We start from the raw sequence: 16,368 nt of genomic DNA, 5'->3' as shown, positions 1-16,368 counted from the left end.
TTTGTTAAACTTTTGTGATTTGTGCAGGTCGGGATGAATCAGAGCTTTGGAATATCTAGGGTTAGAGGACGAAAAGTGTTCGATGTAAGTGATAATTTTTTTATTCAATTCATTGTTTTTATGGTTTTGAGTATTGATTAGATCGATATTCGAACTTTCTGAATCTCAAATCTGTTTATGATGCCCATGATTTGAAGGTAGACTTTATCATAAAAAAAGGGGATGTTTTGTTAATATGAACAAATCATAATCTGTTCTGTCTGTTTGTGCATGTCGTTTTAGCAGCTTATTTTACTGCTAAAAAGGAACTTTCTCAAAAATGGGATTAACATGTCACATTGGAAAGAATCATAGAGAGGTATTATCCTTAATCTTATTATCACCCCATTTGATGTAGTGGTGTATAATTGTATATGATAATAACATGTAAAACCATTTTAGGTTGAAAAGAATGCACGAGAAATTAAAGAGTATCTTGAAGAGGTTTATTTGGGTTTCAAGAAGCGGGTTTTGGGTCATAGTAAAGGGGGAGTAGATGCAGCAGCTGCTTTATCAACGTATTGGCCCGATCTCAGAGATGCGGGCCTAGCTTTAGCCCAAAGCCCATATGATGGTAGCCCGATTGCTCCAGATATTATGAGAGAAGGCCAGATTGGGGATTATTTTAGCATCCAAAAACTTAAGGAAATCTTTACATGGACAGTGATAAAGGTACATTCTTTCTCCTTCAAATAGCAAGCATAACTGTTGGATCTTTGATTTGGTTTGAATTACTGTTTTTTTAAATTGATTGAAAACGTTCTTGTAGATCATGGTGATTATCACATTTCTATACCGGGCTGCAAGTTATGTGCTCTGTTTCAGATAAGACAAAGAAGTGAATGCATGATCTTTATGTTTACTGCCTCCGACATAGGAAAAAAACGAAGCGATTGGTGTTGGGCTGTTTTTGAAGATGAGTTTCCCCATTTGTAAAAAAATCAGTAGTCAATGCCTCATCCGCCTACTACTCGTCCTCGGGTACTCGACGAGGACAAGCCACAGATCCTCATAGCATAGCCGAGCGTGTAAGACAATTTACCAGCATTATATGTATATATATTATGTATGAATTTAAGTATATTGCAAATGCATTATTGTTTGCGTATTGGCTTTACATGTTTCGTACGACTTTTAATCCAGTTTGTTTGATGTTGGATGTTGTTTAGCTAATTCTTCTTTTCTACAGACTGATAAAGCTACTATGCTTGATGAGATTCTGGATTATGTGAAGTTCTTACGGCTTCAGGTTAAGGTAAAAACAATATCATTCAAGACCAATTTCATTAATGGTTTCAATCATGATCCAACAGTTGGATATCTCTGAGTAACTTTTGGGAAATAGAAGATATAATGGCGATGCTTATAGACTCTACGTGTGCATTTTGCTTTAGTGTTGCATTTTTTTTTTTAAAATATGTTTCTTCTCTTTTTAAAGGGAAAAGAAGATATAATGGCGATGCTTATAGACTCTACGTGTGCATTTTGCTTTAGTGTTGCATTTTTTTTTAAAATATGTTTCTTCTCTTTTTAAAATATGTTTCTTCTAAACTAAAGGGAAAATTCTATAGGGTGGCAGTTAGACCTGCAATGCTATATGGAACAGATTGTTGGGCCATCAAGAAGGCACAAGTGCGGAAGATGGAGGTAGCAGAAATGAGAATGCTACGTTGGATGTGTGGGCACACAAGGCTAGACCGAATAAGAAACGTTGTGTTTCGCGAGAGATTAGGGGTGGCGAACATAGCAGACAAGATAAGAGAGTGGAGATTGAGATGGTTTGGACATGTAAAGAGAAGACAGACGACGAATCCTGTTAGATCCGTAGAAAACATTACTATAGAGGGGAGAAGGGGTAGAGGACGACCTAAATTGACTTGGGATGAGAGGATTAGGCATGATTTGATAGACCTAAACCTCTCCGAGGACATGGTTGAGGATAGGAATTCGTGGAGAAGTAGAATTAAAGTTAAGGATTTTTAGAGAGAATTGAATAACTTAGGGCTTAGACTTAACTTATTTAGGTCACATACCATAATGGTATTTCCCTTACATATATTATTATTATTATTATTATTATTATTAGCTTTTATATTGCTGTTAAACTGTGACCTTATTATTAATATTATTATAATTAGTAGTAGTTTTTATATAACTGTTAAACTTTGATTTCCTTTATTTTGCTTCATACACATGTACTTAGAGCCGAGGGTCTCTCTGGAAGCCACCTCTTTATTCCTTTGGATAGAGGTACGGTGTGCCTACATCCCACCCTCCCCAGACCCTACCTATAGCTTTGCTGTCGGTGGGATTTTACTGGGTATGATTGATTGATTGATTGATTGATGTTTCTTCTCTTTTTAAGATTTTTCTACTTAATAGTTTATTATTTAATTGGTTGACGCAACAGGTTCTTAGCATGAGTAGGTTGGGCTGGTGCGGTGGCACACCTCGTATCTGATGTCCCGTTACAATCTGTTGAGGTAACACACTCTAAAACTTACTCTGAAAACATGGGTCATATCATACCCAAAATTAACGGTTAGAGTGGTCATATTTTTTGGCCCATAAGCCAACCCCAGAGCCACTCTTGGAGCTGTTTTACAGAATATTTAAAGTCTTGACTCAATTTAAAACGACGTATATAACATCATAAGTTGTATCTTTTATCATTAAGATTAGATGATCGTCATATTTTAGTAGCTTTAACTTTTAGTTTAATCGAGTATCCTATGATGCATATTATATATGTATTTGAACCCAATACCCAACTTTGAACCCTGAGTTCTTTATAAAAAGTAATAAGTAAATTTATGGCCCTCAATTGAATGGATAAAGTAAAAAAAAAGTAAAATGTCATGATTTGAGTTTTGAAATGGAGTTCACATGGAAGGGTAAAACCTTTAACAAAACTGTAAAAGTTTTATTATATAATTTGTACATTCAACCGTTTTTTGTTTAACATTACAATATCATGACACTGTTATGCCACTTGTACAACGATTTTTCTGCACTACTGCCACGTTTTTAATGTGTCTGGTCACCATATACGTGGCTTCTAAAAAGGCTTCTTCGAACGTTTCCCCAACCCTACCACCACAAGAAAGAGTTGAGACACAGAGACGCACGTTGGCTATTTGCAATTTGTTTCATATAATCAATCTGATTATATTGTTTATTTTTGTGCTTTAATATTTTATTTTAAAATTTGAAATTGAATTCAAATTAAACGAAAACACTATTTTGTTTCTTGGGTTTGTAATGCAACCAACTAGGAGCCGAATGAAACCAAAGTTTCATGTTCGGTTTTAAATTAGAGACGTTCAAAATGATGAATCGACGTCGACTATAACCCCTAGCCTTCCAAGCTAACGATGCGGGTTCGATTCCCGCTACCCGCTCTATCTCCTTTTATGTTTAGTCTATTATCTTACTATATTTATCTTAAATACTCTAACTCTAATTAATACGTCATTCATGATTGAATATACAATTCAAAAAATACTGCGCTTTAACAGTTACTTCCGCCTTTTTGGAAAGGTATTCTTGATTTAATGTTCTTGAAAATTGGATTACGATATATAAGTTAGGCTTATAACAATAGGATTCATCGTATCCACCATCTAGAAAATAAGTGTTGATGCGAGTAATTGACCAAATATAGATAAGCATGTGTTAACAGTTTAGAAATTAGGAGTTTTTGAAATGGATTTATTTGATTGGTTCATCAATAGTATTTGGCTTGAATCCCTTTTTTGATTAGTGATCGATTTCTAGGTTTTGTGTGAGATTTTTTATATCTTATGGTAAACTTGCTGATGCATCTACCTATGAATATCAATATTTATGCGTATATTACTTTTACCTTGCAGAGAACGCATTAAAGTCAACTTGCTGTTAGAAGCCTTGTTGGTACATGTGTGTCAGTAGTTCATAGTCTAGCATTTGTAATCGAGTCTGTAATGCAATTATGTTTTGATTATGTTTATTTGTGTAATACGCGAAGTTGTCAACAAGTTCGCTATGGCGAACTTGTTGAACCAGCGAAGTTATTGACAACTTCGCCTATGGCGAAGTTGTCGTGTATATAAACTGTTTCAGCGAAACAGTTTGTGTTGGTCGTTTAGGGTTTTGTTTCAGTTATTCAGTAACCGAGTTACGTGTCATAGTCTGTAACAGTGACCTCGGGTCACGTGTTTGTTATCAATATAACGTGGTTGGTTTATTGCTTGCGTGTTCGATCTCTACATACTCTACACTCGTATCTACCTACGCAGGGATTCCGCACCTGCGTTGTTAGCGACATCCCGTGTACGATCCGTCCAGGAACCTACAAGCCTGTTGGGTTTAAAAACACTGCCCAACTTGAAACCAACTGCTTAGCCGGCAAATGCACATAGGACAACAAATTCAAAAACTCAGCAATAGAAATTGCAAAATATATTTTGCATAAGTAGGGAGCATATATTACGTGTGTATAAAGGCTCATGGTAGCATTAGACATAGGCAACAAAGTTAGGGACCATATTTTTTGTGCATGTGATTGTTAAGTGTCTCGGTACTGCACATCGATGGAAAGCAAAACTTTATGTCGTTGAAAAGTGAACTGTATTTTTATGGGAATGAACTATTTAGTTAAAAGTTTTGTTTAAACAAATCCCAACTTTGTTCATGCTTAAATGTTAATATTTATTTCAATTTTTGCGGACGCGAGTTCACTCACAGGTAAATTAGGTGTTGATAGACTACCTTGCTACACAAGAAGTTAGTGCCCTTCAAGGAAGCATAAATGCGGTAGTTATGTTGCGTAAATGCTTCTCTTTTGTTTTCTTTTTTCTTTTTCAATTAATACCATCCATTTATTTCATATATGTAATGCTTTACAGAGAAGGAATCACTTGAGAAGTAGGCAAAACACTAGAACGGAAAATCATGCCTATACTTTGAAGGCAAAACACTGGAATGGGAAATCATGCTATAACCAAAGCAGAAAATATGTGATGACTAGGCAATAGGTGTCAAATATTTTGTGTTACTAGGTGCCACATTTTATTTACATAGCTAATCATAACCAGCGGCAATAGAAGTTGCTGTCAATTGTGATTTTTGTAGCTATAGGCTGCACATGTTTTTGTATATAGCCGGTCAAAAAAAGGACCACAACCACTTGGAAAACCTTTTGCATATCTAAAATTGTAGGCTGAAACAAGAATGCCCACTCTTATTTTTACACACAATAAATTAAGCTATTTTTTAATCAAGGTGTAGTTTTTATGTGTTACTTCGGTTCGTGTACAAACCTACATATCCGAACACCTGTAAAACTCAAACCCGAGCGCAGTTAATCAACTATACAAACATAAAACCCATGTTGTGAACGAACTAATATGTATGCATTAAATCTAAACAAAAACATCACACATGTTATAAAAACCACGTGTTCATTTGAAACATGAACATGCTCGTGTTGGTGTATAATACGAAACATTAAGTAGATAATTCATTCAGTGTATTATCCAAAAATGAACATAAAAGAACATAATGAACAAACATAAACCGATCAAAATAGGTCTAACTATATAAATTATGAATGAGTATAACAAACTTTCTTACAATAAATTAAATTAATGCTTAACAAACAAATATATACGCATTAAATCAAAACAAAACTCGATTGAAAAATAAAACAATTATCAGCAAAATATAACTGCAAAATGATTAAAAACAAAAATCTAAATAAACGCACGTGACACGCGGGCTAAAAATATAAATGCAAATAAAACAAATACTTTATACATTCATGTATATCAAGCCGAAAATACATATCTTAAACAACAAAATCATGGGTCAAATAAATTGATAGACCTATTAAACCACATTTGATAGACAAATAAAAAATAAAACAAACTATACTTTAACTCCAACTAATAATATAACATAATTTATACATTAATGTAACATTTAATTTAAATACCTAAACACATCATACATGAAAAATATATATTTACAATAACTAAAAATAACCCGCGTAATACGCGGGCTAAAAGCTAGTAACATGTATAACATTTTCTTAGGACCCTAAAAGCTATTAACTTAATAAACCCAAATTGATAAGGAATAAACTTTAACCTCTAATCCTTCTTGGTGGGAAACATATCTCCTAGTTACTTGGTCCCTTACTTATGAGAAGGACCAAGTCGTCCCCATGCATCTTCAAAATCTTCAAGTATATCAAGATTGAAATCTTCAAAGTTTGCATCCTCTATATCTTGCATCACGTCTTCATCAACAACAATCTTGTTATCTTGTTATCTTTCACCTCTTATATACCTTTAATTTTGTTCTCCAATTCAACCACTTTTTAGCCTCCTTACCTACTTCACATTCTTCTTTGTTTTCTACGATAGCCCCTTTCCCGACTTTGTTAGCGTATACATATATGGCTCCATCCATGAGACCTGAAGTAGGCTTACCAATTTCTTTTTGCTTCTCCTTCTTATTGTTATATTTTCATGACATCAAATCTAAGTAGCCTTGGCTGTACTTGATTTTTAAATTTGCAGCATAGGCTTCTTGCAAACCAAGGTTAGTGGCTGCTTTCTTGTAACCACATACATCTTCAACAAACATGTACAAATCAAGCAATCAATGACAAAACCATTCGGTAATCTTGGAGGGTATTCTATGTTGAATTATTTGAAACTATCTTCATAACCATTTATCAAACATCACAAATTGTTTCCACAATGATTCTTTGAACATCATCACATAACTAAAAATATGTAATGCGTCAAGAAATGTTACCTATAACAATCCAAAAGATGAACTATGGAAGGTGCATTTGTCCGACATTGAAGAAATGGAAAATGAGTTGCCCCACATTGCTAGAAAGATAAATTTGTGAGCTCCTTATAAGGTAAAGGGCTCACAAGATTATATTCTTATATGACAAGACACAACTGGTGGCCATAGGCACATGCCCGTGCGTGTCGGCACTTTAATGGCGCACTTCGCACACTCGCATCACCGAGAGGAACCTTGGTACTTTTGGTGGTCGTGATTCACGATGGATAAATACAAATCTCTTCGTGATACACGAAGCCTTGTAATTATCCGGAAAATGTTTTTGGTCATCGCGCTACGGGACGGGTTCTCAGTTGAACCATCGCGATACGGGACGTGCTAGCTACACAGCCATGACACGTTGCATGCCATGTGGCATAGTCAGGGCTGACTCGGCAAGCCTATAAGGCCCTCGCGCTATGCGATGACCTTTCTTTGAGGCCGTCGCGATACGCGACTGACTTCAAATCCAGGTATAAAAGGGGGAGCTCAAGTAGCTCAAGGACTGCTTCATCATGCTCTCTTTCTTGCTTTCTCACACACATTAGAGTGTGGTATAATACCAAATCTCCGCAATGATACCCTAATCCAATTGAAAGAAACTTTGATATATGAATTTTAATCTCTGTCTAAACAATGTGAGACTTTGTGTTATCATATAAAGTTTCGAATCTTGTGATTATTGTTACGATTATCTGTTTATTCTAACTAGTTTTTACCCGGCGTGTTACGCGGGGGCTGGTTGAATATTTTTATGTTATCCATCATGTTGCGGCAGTGGTCTAATGTAGGTTTGGTTGGTATGCGTTAGTAAAGATACCGATACCACATTAGAAAAATAAAACTTTCAACTTTGGAAACAGTAACAACACTCGTATAAGTTATAAAAAAAATTAACATATTAAAAATGTCATAACAGTAACGAAATGATTTTCCCACATGAGTTGCACGGAGAATTTGGTCGGTAAAACCTGGACGTTGCAGCAACGAGTCAACGCGAATTCAGTCAGTGTTGGCTACATCTTTTATGGTAACCCAGAAAATAAAAACGCCAATTAACATATAAAAACTAACATATATAAAAATTAAAATATATAAAACGGCGTTTATTTGGTTGGTAAAACTGAGGTACCGTATAAACAATGTTGGAAAAGCCTAAACGTTAAAACTAAAAAAAATCATCAAATTAACATCTAAAAAATAAAAATATTTAAAACGACGTTTATTTGGTCGGTAAAACCCGAGCGTTGTTGGTCCGGGGCGTTTTGACATTTTGAGTCGACTGAAATTCAGTAGGTTTCGATTACATTCGTTATGGTACCGAAACTAAAACTAAAAGGCCTGTAAAACCCGGTTGTTAGCAAAACCAAAGCGTTGTTAGCCCCGGGCGTTGTGACGACGCGAATAACCTTTAAATTATCAAATATAAAACGAAAAAAAAAAATAAAACAAAAAATAAAAAACAAAAAAATATAAATTTCTTGGACCAATCATAAACCGCGGACCAATCACTGTCATGCGTTGCAAACTTCTTATTTGTACTATATAATAATATATACTACATTGTGTTTATGTGCTTAATTACGAGGAAGCTCATAAACATTAAATCTGCAAGGTGAGACATTCGAGTTTTTGCACAACTCACATTTGTGTGAGACAACCAGTTTTTCAGCACTGTTATTGAGATTTTTAAACTTATGACATATAGTCCAAATGTTTTCAAAAATGTTTTCAAACTATTTTCAGTTACATTATAGTGATTAAGTCTTCGTAGACTTATGACGGGTTTATACTGGCATGTGGAATTTCATATACAAGGGTTACCTCATTACATGTTTCTTATTAGAATAATTAATAGGACCACAACCATAGACTTACAGGAGTGTTAGCCAATAAGTAATATGAAGACGGTCACGGATATGGTCAAGTGACAAATACATTTCGGTAATTTGTAAGCAGAAAAATGTGAAAAAATCTTAATATTGTAATTGTATAAATGTGTCATTTACAAATGAATGTACTCACAAGTATTTTCTACTGATCAGATATTTTTAAACATGTTTCAGATGACTTGTTAAAGACACAAGAATGATGCATACGAGTCTTTCAACTTTAATAAGTGGCTTATCACCATAATATAAATATACGTTTTGTAAAATAGGGTTTATCCCTATAAAACCTTTGTGCATATAAATGTGGGTCTTATCTCAGTTTATGAAATGTAAAACATGGTGTTTTAAACTCTGAATAAATTTCCTAACCATGATCCTAAAGAAAATTTCGCTGCAAAATATTTTTATAAACGCCGATACCACTGTTGGTACATAAATGTCAGTAGTTCATAGTCTAGCGTTTGTAATCGAGTCTGTAATGTTTTTATGTTTAAGTTTATGTTTATGTATGTAAGCGATGTTATCAACAAGTTCGCTTAGGCGAACTTGTTGAACAAGCGAAGTTGTTGACAAGTTCGCCTAGGCGAACTTGTTCAACGAGCGAAGTTACTGACAACTTCGCCTGAGGCGAAGTTGTCGTGTATTTAAGAAACCTACGGGTTTACGAGTTAGAGTGTTAGTCAGTTAGTGTTTCAGCAAGTCGATAGACGAGAGATCGAGTCTGTAACAGACGTGTTTGAAGTTATATTCTATAACGTGTTCGTTTATATCGTGTGTGTTTGTTTTACGTATTCTACGCTCGTATCTACCCACGCAGGGATTCCGCACCTGCGTAGATAGCGATATCCCGTGTAAGATCCGTCCGGGAACCTACAACCACTATTTGAGTTCATGGCTCCCCTCCCGGGGTAAGTCAGAGGCTGTGACAATACATGAACACTTGTTTGAGTGTTTACAATCGAAACATCCACACGGTTTTCATCAACATATGCATCTTAAAAATCTTTGAACTTGGGATCATAGTACCCTTCAAGATAGCATTCAAGATTGTTTCTTTCTATCTTAGATATGGTACGACCATCTAAAGTTTTATAATAGGTATTCATATAACTATCTTCAAGATCATCATAATTACTTTCATTCTCAACTTCACAAGTATCTTCTTCATCATCATATACATCTTTAATGTAACAAATAACTCCATCAAAAGCGACAATGAAACCTTAATCATTTAATTAAGTTAGACTCGGTTCATTTTTATTTAAAGTTGGTACATAATTGAGGGTCAAGTTATTCTACAAAGGGGGCAAAAATATGAAAGATGTAAAGGATTTGTAGCGACAAAAAAAACTCCTCAAAAAAAATAAAAAATTAATAAAAAAATCATAACTCAAAATTTAATAAAAAAACAAAAAAAAGTATAAACACAAAAATTTTTCCACCGTCTTCCTGGTTCTTAAAAAAACTGAGCTAAAATGATCATTGTGTCATTTTGTTTATCATTATGTTTTGTGTCTATTTTCGTCATTAATTGTGTCTTTTTTTCCTTGGCATTGTGTCTTTTTTTCTTGATATTGTGTTATATCACTCAACATTGGTTATATTTTGTTCGGCATTATGTTATATTTTGCGATCTATTGTGCCTTTTTTTATTTATAATTGTGTATTTTGTTTATTTTCGTCATTGTGTCTTTTTGAGCATTGTGTCTTTTTGCCGTTTTTTAACCGGAATGATGAGGGAAACATTATAGTTTTTAAATTGTTTTGGTTTCTATTTATATTTTGAGTTATGATTTTTTTATTATTATTTTTTGAACTTTTTAGCGTTTTTTTATATGGCCATAAATCTTTCTCAAACTTCTCATTTTTGTATCCCTTTGTATTTTAACTTTTCCCCATAACTGATACTTGGTAATTACCCTCTTTTGTCCTTTTAAACAAAGTTCAATTTCACCAATCCCTCGAGAGAATAAGATTTCATGTTCATTAGTTTTTATTTCAATAGTGAAACTTTTTCATAACTTGTTCACTTTGTCTCCCGTAATGTGTTAAATGATAAGTATAGAACACAATTTTTATTCCAATTTCCGTATATACTCGGTCCCTTTAACAAGGTAATCATTACAATTCAAATAATCATGAGAAAGAGTATTTGACTTGTAAATTCCGATGCTTTGTTGCCATGCACATAACACTTAGAAACATCAAATTCTCTTATTCTGCTTCTTTTTTGGTACCACATGATCATCAACTATACAGAGTTTGATTGCTTTTGTACAAGTGCTTGTTTGATGGTCTTAGGCTTCTTCACTGAACCCCTCGCTCTTGACATCTTCAAGTAATCCGATTGTTTCTTTTTTATATTTTGTTAGATTAATTCCAAATGAAGGTCTGCTAGATACCTCATGATCGTTCTTTGTTCAATCCCTGAACCTCGATCATTGCCAGAGTTAACAGACTCAAGATCATACATATATGTAACATCCTGAAAACTTCCATATCAATTTTGATAATTTAGAAAGTTGAGAGACTAATTAGTCATTTAGTTAGAATTATATGAAAGCGACACGTTTCTTATGACTAATCGGATGGAATGACACGTGTCAACGCATAAATACACATATCCTCACAAAGTGACATGTGGCAAATGACTAATCATTATGAATCCCGCATGTCAACACCTTATGACACTACTCATCATCATCAACAAAACATCTCGCATGGTGGCGAGCGACCATCCACCCGGCGGGGTAAGAAACGACTATAAATAGGGACCATGGGCTACTTATTTGTGACATCCCGAACATCAAACCACTCTCACTTTTTTGAAGTTTGTGCCACCGACTTGGAGTCCCGACACCACTCTAGAGTTTTGACGCTTCATACCCCGATACCCCACGCATAGTCGAAGTACTCCTCGTTCGTCCTTAAGCGTTATACCCATTTTAAGGTAAGAGTTATGTTTAAGATATTTCAATTCATAGCTTAGATTCTAATCGAAGGTAAAGCCTAAACCTTGAAATGTTTATAGGTATATTTAAGCTTTTAATATATATAAATGTTTACAAAAATAAGCGTTTCTTTATTATTAAGAAACATAAAGTTTTATATGCAACTATTATTGTCAATTAACTTTCTTCTAAAAGAAAAAAACATTATTTTTTTTTATAAAAGATATATAAATAATTAAATAGAAAAATGTGACGGGCATGCAGTAACTGGAAGGGTGACAATATCGATAGTCGAGTTTCTTGTCTAAGGAAAGTAATTTGTATAAATCCCAATCAATCCCTGGACTCGTTTACTTTCTTGGAGAGCTTGATGAGAGTCTCCTAACCTATTAATCCAAAGCATGCCGCACCAAACATCATATGAACTAAAGTAATCATTTTTAATAAAAATGACTTTATATCAAACGAAATGTTTTATCAAGGTTTAAACCTATAAATCAGACTAAGGTCTGAAGCTAAATCATTCGATCTAGAAAAACTATTAAACTATTATTCCTGAACTATAATTCCAAGGTAATCGCTGATCAAATATAGAAAATTTGTTAGTTTAACAACTTATCAAAAGGTGAATACACTCAACCCTTTTAGCGTGATACGTGAAACTTTGAAATTATTTACTCTTACAAAATTATAAATATATATCTTCTTTAAAGAGTTAGAAAAAGAATTTACATGAGGATTGATACAAATCCTCTATAACGTATTGATACAAGATAGTATTAGACACTCAGACTAAAGTACACATGTGTCTGGATCCTTACATATATGATTTGTAGTGGGCATACTACAGACATACTGACCATGAGGCAAGTAACTGTCTATAGGGCGCATAACCGTCCACTAAGTGGTCTGTGCGTTTGTTTAGTTCTGGTGAGATGGGATTGAGACCCACTGAGTCGTTGAACATTATTGGTGATTGTGTCATAACGAATTATGAAAACCTTTTATCGAGTCAGCATTATTCACCAGCATATAGCTAACGTATTTTTAAAAGTGTTTTAAGGTAATCAAGAGTATGGTGTGAAGGTGGAAATGCCTAGTGGAGATAGAAGATCTCTAGGCATAGAATGCAGTTGTTGGCTTAGCTAATTTTGTAAGCAAAGCATATGTAAACCTGTTTTTTAAAGCAAGAAATTTTGTAAACGAAAAAGGATATTTAATTCCCTATGTTATGAAAGTAAATATATTATTACATATTTTTCACTACGTAACCAAAATTTGATAGGTTAACAAAATCGGTACCAAGTGCTGGTCACATGGCTAGGCCCCTGAGACCGGGTGTGCCAATATAAAACCTAGCTCGTGGAATCGGTTCTCTTTGAATTCCAAATGCGCACACACTTTTCTTTACGCTTTGCTCTAGCACCACTGTAATAAACACACAGTGGGTTTCCCAAGATCGTTTTCTAGATTGGAGACTTCATATTCACAATACAACTACACAACATATCTAATGCTTTTGTTGGATATTGTGGACCGGTTCGGTTAAGTCAACCGTTGCCCTTGCCCGCTGCCTCTGCCTTTATGCACCGCCAACGTCGGGTATCGTTTGGTCACCTAGCGAAGTTCATTATCCCTCAGTGTCTCAACCGGTTAATTATTAACCGAGGCAAAATTAAATATTGTAATTTAGATTTATATTTAATTTGGTGGGTGTTGTATCGTACTCGTATTGTTTGTAACCGGATCATGTATGATTCCACTAAGTGATGATTACTCGTTTATTTATGCCGTCGTGTTCATGATAATTTTAAGGAGATTAATAATTATGAAACTATAATTAAAATCGGGTTTAAATGTTAAACCGTTGACTGATCACCGCTGGAACCCAACAGTGGTATCAGAGTCTTGGTTACAACATACCAGTCGAATCCGGTACCATGACCGGTTCTACATCATAAACTTCAAGGTTGTTGAAGTTTTTGATCTAGATAAAATTTTAGGGCAAACATTGGTTGGCTAAAATTTTGTTTATTTTATTTAACCAAAACGATTGCCTGCTTTTTATTTTTTTCGAATATGTAAATCTGGCCCGGCCTTGTGTGTTTGGTTGATTGTTTTGGTCTTAGTCATATGGATGGTTCAAAAGTTGTATTACTTTCGGTTTTTTAATTTTATGGTATTTGGCCATTTTGATGGTTAAAAATTGTAACAGGTAGGGTTTAATTTTTCATTGTATGTATTAGTAGAATACTGTAATGAAGAAGACCCAAAGGAAAAACCAAGGACGAGGACCTGGAGTTTTTGAAGTCAGTGGGAGTTACTAAAGATGACGGGATGCACCAAGAGTCTATCCTTGTGGTTGTTTTGTGTTGTGAACCGTTGACTCGATTGATCTTACTAATAGGCTCTAGCATGATCAATCATTATTCTTGGCCATTTAAGTTTTGCATATTCCTATTTGCTATTGTGGTTGCTTGATTATTATAATTAGTTATAACACCACCAACCTAATACCAAATATTTTAAATTAAACTTATTAGCCACTTATGTTTTGCAAGATTAAAATAAATTTGATTTTCCAAAACTAATAACTTAATAGTTTAATTATTAACTTAAAATTGGTTATTTATATCATGACAAACTTTGTTTTAATAGGTCATATAAACTAAGTGTCATGAGAGAAGAAAGGGTTCATCAAGTTGTCCCGATTAATATAGTAAAACTGGACTTTTACTCTATTCGGTAATATTTAAAATTAATCTCAATTTTAAATCAATAGTCTATGCCATCCTACTATAAGCCTCACTAGCTTGAGGCATACTGCGAAACTTCAAGTGTTTGGAGCTACAGAACGGAACTTGATTTCTAGCCTATCCCTTCAAGGTGACAGGGTTTTGTTAATAAAGCCGGCCCTTTCACAAGTGACTGTACTAGGGCGACTATTACTTTACTCTCCTGTTGCGTGTTATAGCTATTTGGAGACTAAGGTGGGCATAGATGAGGCTAAGCATATCTACTTAGGCACGTGTTTTCTTAATAGGCCTCATAACTGAGAGTTGTGCTTTATTCACAATTGGCAATCCTTGTATGTCTGCCTAACCATTTAATAATGTTGTGTGCTGCAGCTGCCATTAGTAACTGGAAGCCAGATTCTCAAGTTCCTATGTTATTAATGTTATTGGGTCATTGATAATAGGATTAAAACATCGAAAATTCTAATTTAATTACTTTCGCTTATTTAACAGATGTCAACTGAAAAAAAACTCCTCATTCACCCTCAAGACTATTCTTGAGAAAGAAAACTTTGAATGACACCAACTTTTTTGAATGGCACCGCAATCTAAGACTTCATAATGGCAAAGAAGCACTATGTTCTCAATGGACCAGTTCCAACCGAGCCTGAAAACAATACCGCAGATACAATAAAAGTTCTTGATAAGCATAAAGACGACTCTACTGAAGTCGCTTGCATTATGCTAGCCACCATATCCTCCGAGTTTACTAAAGGCTTGGAAGATCTTGGTGCTCATGAGATGCTTGAGCAACTCAAGGTCATGTTTCAGAAACAAGCTCGTCAAGAACGTTTTGAAACCATGAAGCAACTAATAATTAGCTGCAGAATGGAACAGGGATCCTCTGTTAGTGCGCATGTTAAAATGAAAGGATACATCGATCAGTTGAAGAAACTTGATGATCCTTTGTCGGATGAAATGGCAGCGGATTTCATCTTAAACTCTCTCCCCATCTCCTACGACCAATTCACAATGGATTTTAATATGAATTCCTGGGTGACGACAATGTCGGAGCTTCATGGTATGCTCAAAACGACTGAGATGAATATTCCAACTAAAACCAATCAAGTTCTAATGGTTCGATCTGCCGGTGTCAAGAAGCCTAATCCCAAGAACCGGGTTATAATGGTAAAGGCAAGAAGAAGGTTACTGTTGCTGCCAAGCATGCCTACAACACTAACAAGAGTGTTGCAAAGGTACCACCGCCGCCTCCTAAGGAGCGCCAGTGCTACAAGTGCAACAAAATGGGACACTGGAAACACAACCGACCCAGATATCTTACTGAGCTGAAGAAATAGAGGACCAATGGTGAAAGCTCCTCTAAAGGTATTTCCATTTATGATATTGAACTTTTCACTGTTTTTAGCAACACAAGGGTATTTGATATTGGATGTGGTTACCACATTGTTAATGTCTTGTAGGAGCCTGAAAACCCAGAAGAAGCTGAAACAAGGTAGCAAGGAACTCATCATTGGTGATGGGAAGAAAGATCCAGTTCCTGCAAATGGCATGTATCGTTTTGCTTGTCCATCTGCCCTTGTAGTTACATTGAATAACTATTGGTTTGCACATGGTTTGACCAGAAATGTTATTTTAGTTTCTTTACTTTTTGAACAAGGATTTAAGTATGCTTTTGATAGTATTGCTATTTCTGCTTACTTGAATGATGTCTTTTATTTTGAGGCTAAACCTTGAAATGGTATTTATGAGATTGATGTTCAAATTAACAATAATGTATATAATCTCTCTAAACGTATCAGTTATGGCATCAATGATACATTTGACTTGGTCACATAAGCAAGGCACGAGTTAAAAGACTCCAATCCGAAGGGATTCTTGAATCCACGG

At 34.8% G+C, this 16,368-nt stretch overlaps 1 protein-coding gene across 1 annotated transcript; it reads left to right on the top strand.

Annotated features, from left to right (window-relative positions):
* The first annotated feature begins 15,081 nt into the window (after positions 1-15,081).
* LOC143624916 (uncharacterized) lies at positions 15,082-16,117 on the top strand. The gene is made up of 3 exons (XM_077095411.1): positions 15,082-15,541; positions 15,887-16,027; positions 16,104-16,117. The coding sequence occupies exons 1-3, from the start codon at positions 15,082-15,084 to the stop codon at positions 16,115-16,117; spliced, it is 615 nt and encodes a 204-aa protein (XP_076951526.1).
* The last annotated feature ends 251 nt before the right edge of the window (positions 16,118-16,368 follow it).

Source organism: Bidens hawaiensis, unplaced genomic scaffold (assembly GCF_021521415.1).
Source record: "Bidens hawaiensis isolate Kalapana, Puna unplaced genomic scaffold, B.hawaiensis_p1.1 tig00004003_1, whole genome shotgun sequence".
NCBI lineage: Eukaryota > Viridiplantae > Streptophyta > Magnoliopsida > Asterales > Asteraceae > Bidens > Bidens hawaiensis.
The sequence above is the reverse complement of the archived record's forward strand: the minus strand, read 5'-3'. Positions and strand labels throughout refer to the sequence as shown.

Bases quoted from the DNA above. Each gene is read 5' to 3' on its own strand.
- LOC143624916 (XM_077095411.1), top strand. From the start codon at position 15,082: ATGGCAAAGAAGCACTATGTTCTCAATGGACCAGTTCCAACCGAGCCT. The intron at 15,542-15,886 runs GTATGCTCAAAA...CACTGTTTTTAG, and splicing joins GACAATGTCGGAGCTTCATG to CAACACAAGGGTATTTGATA.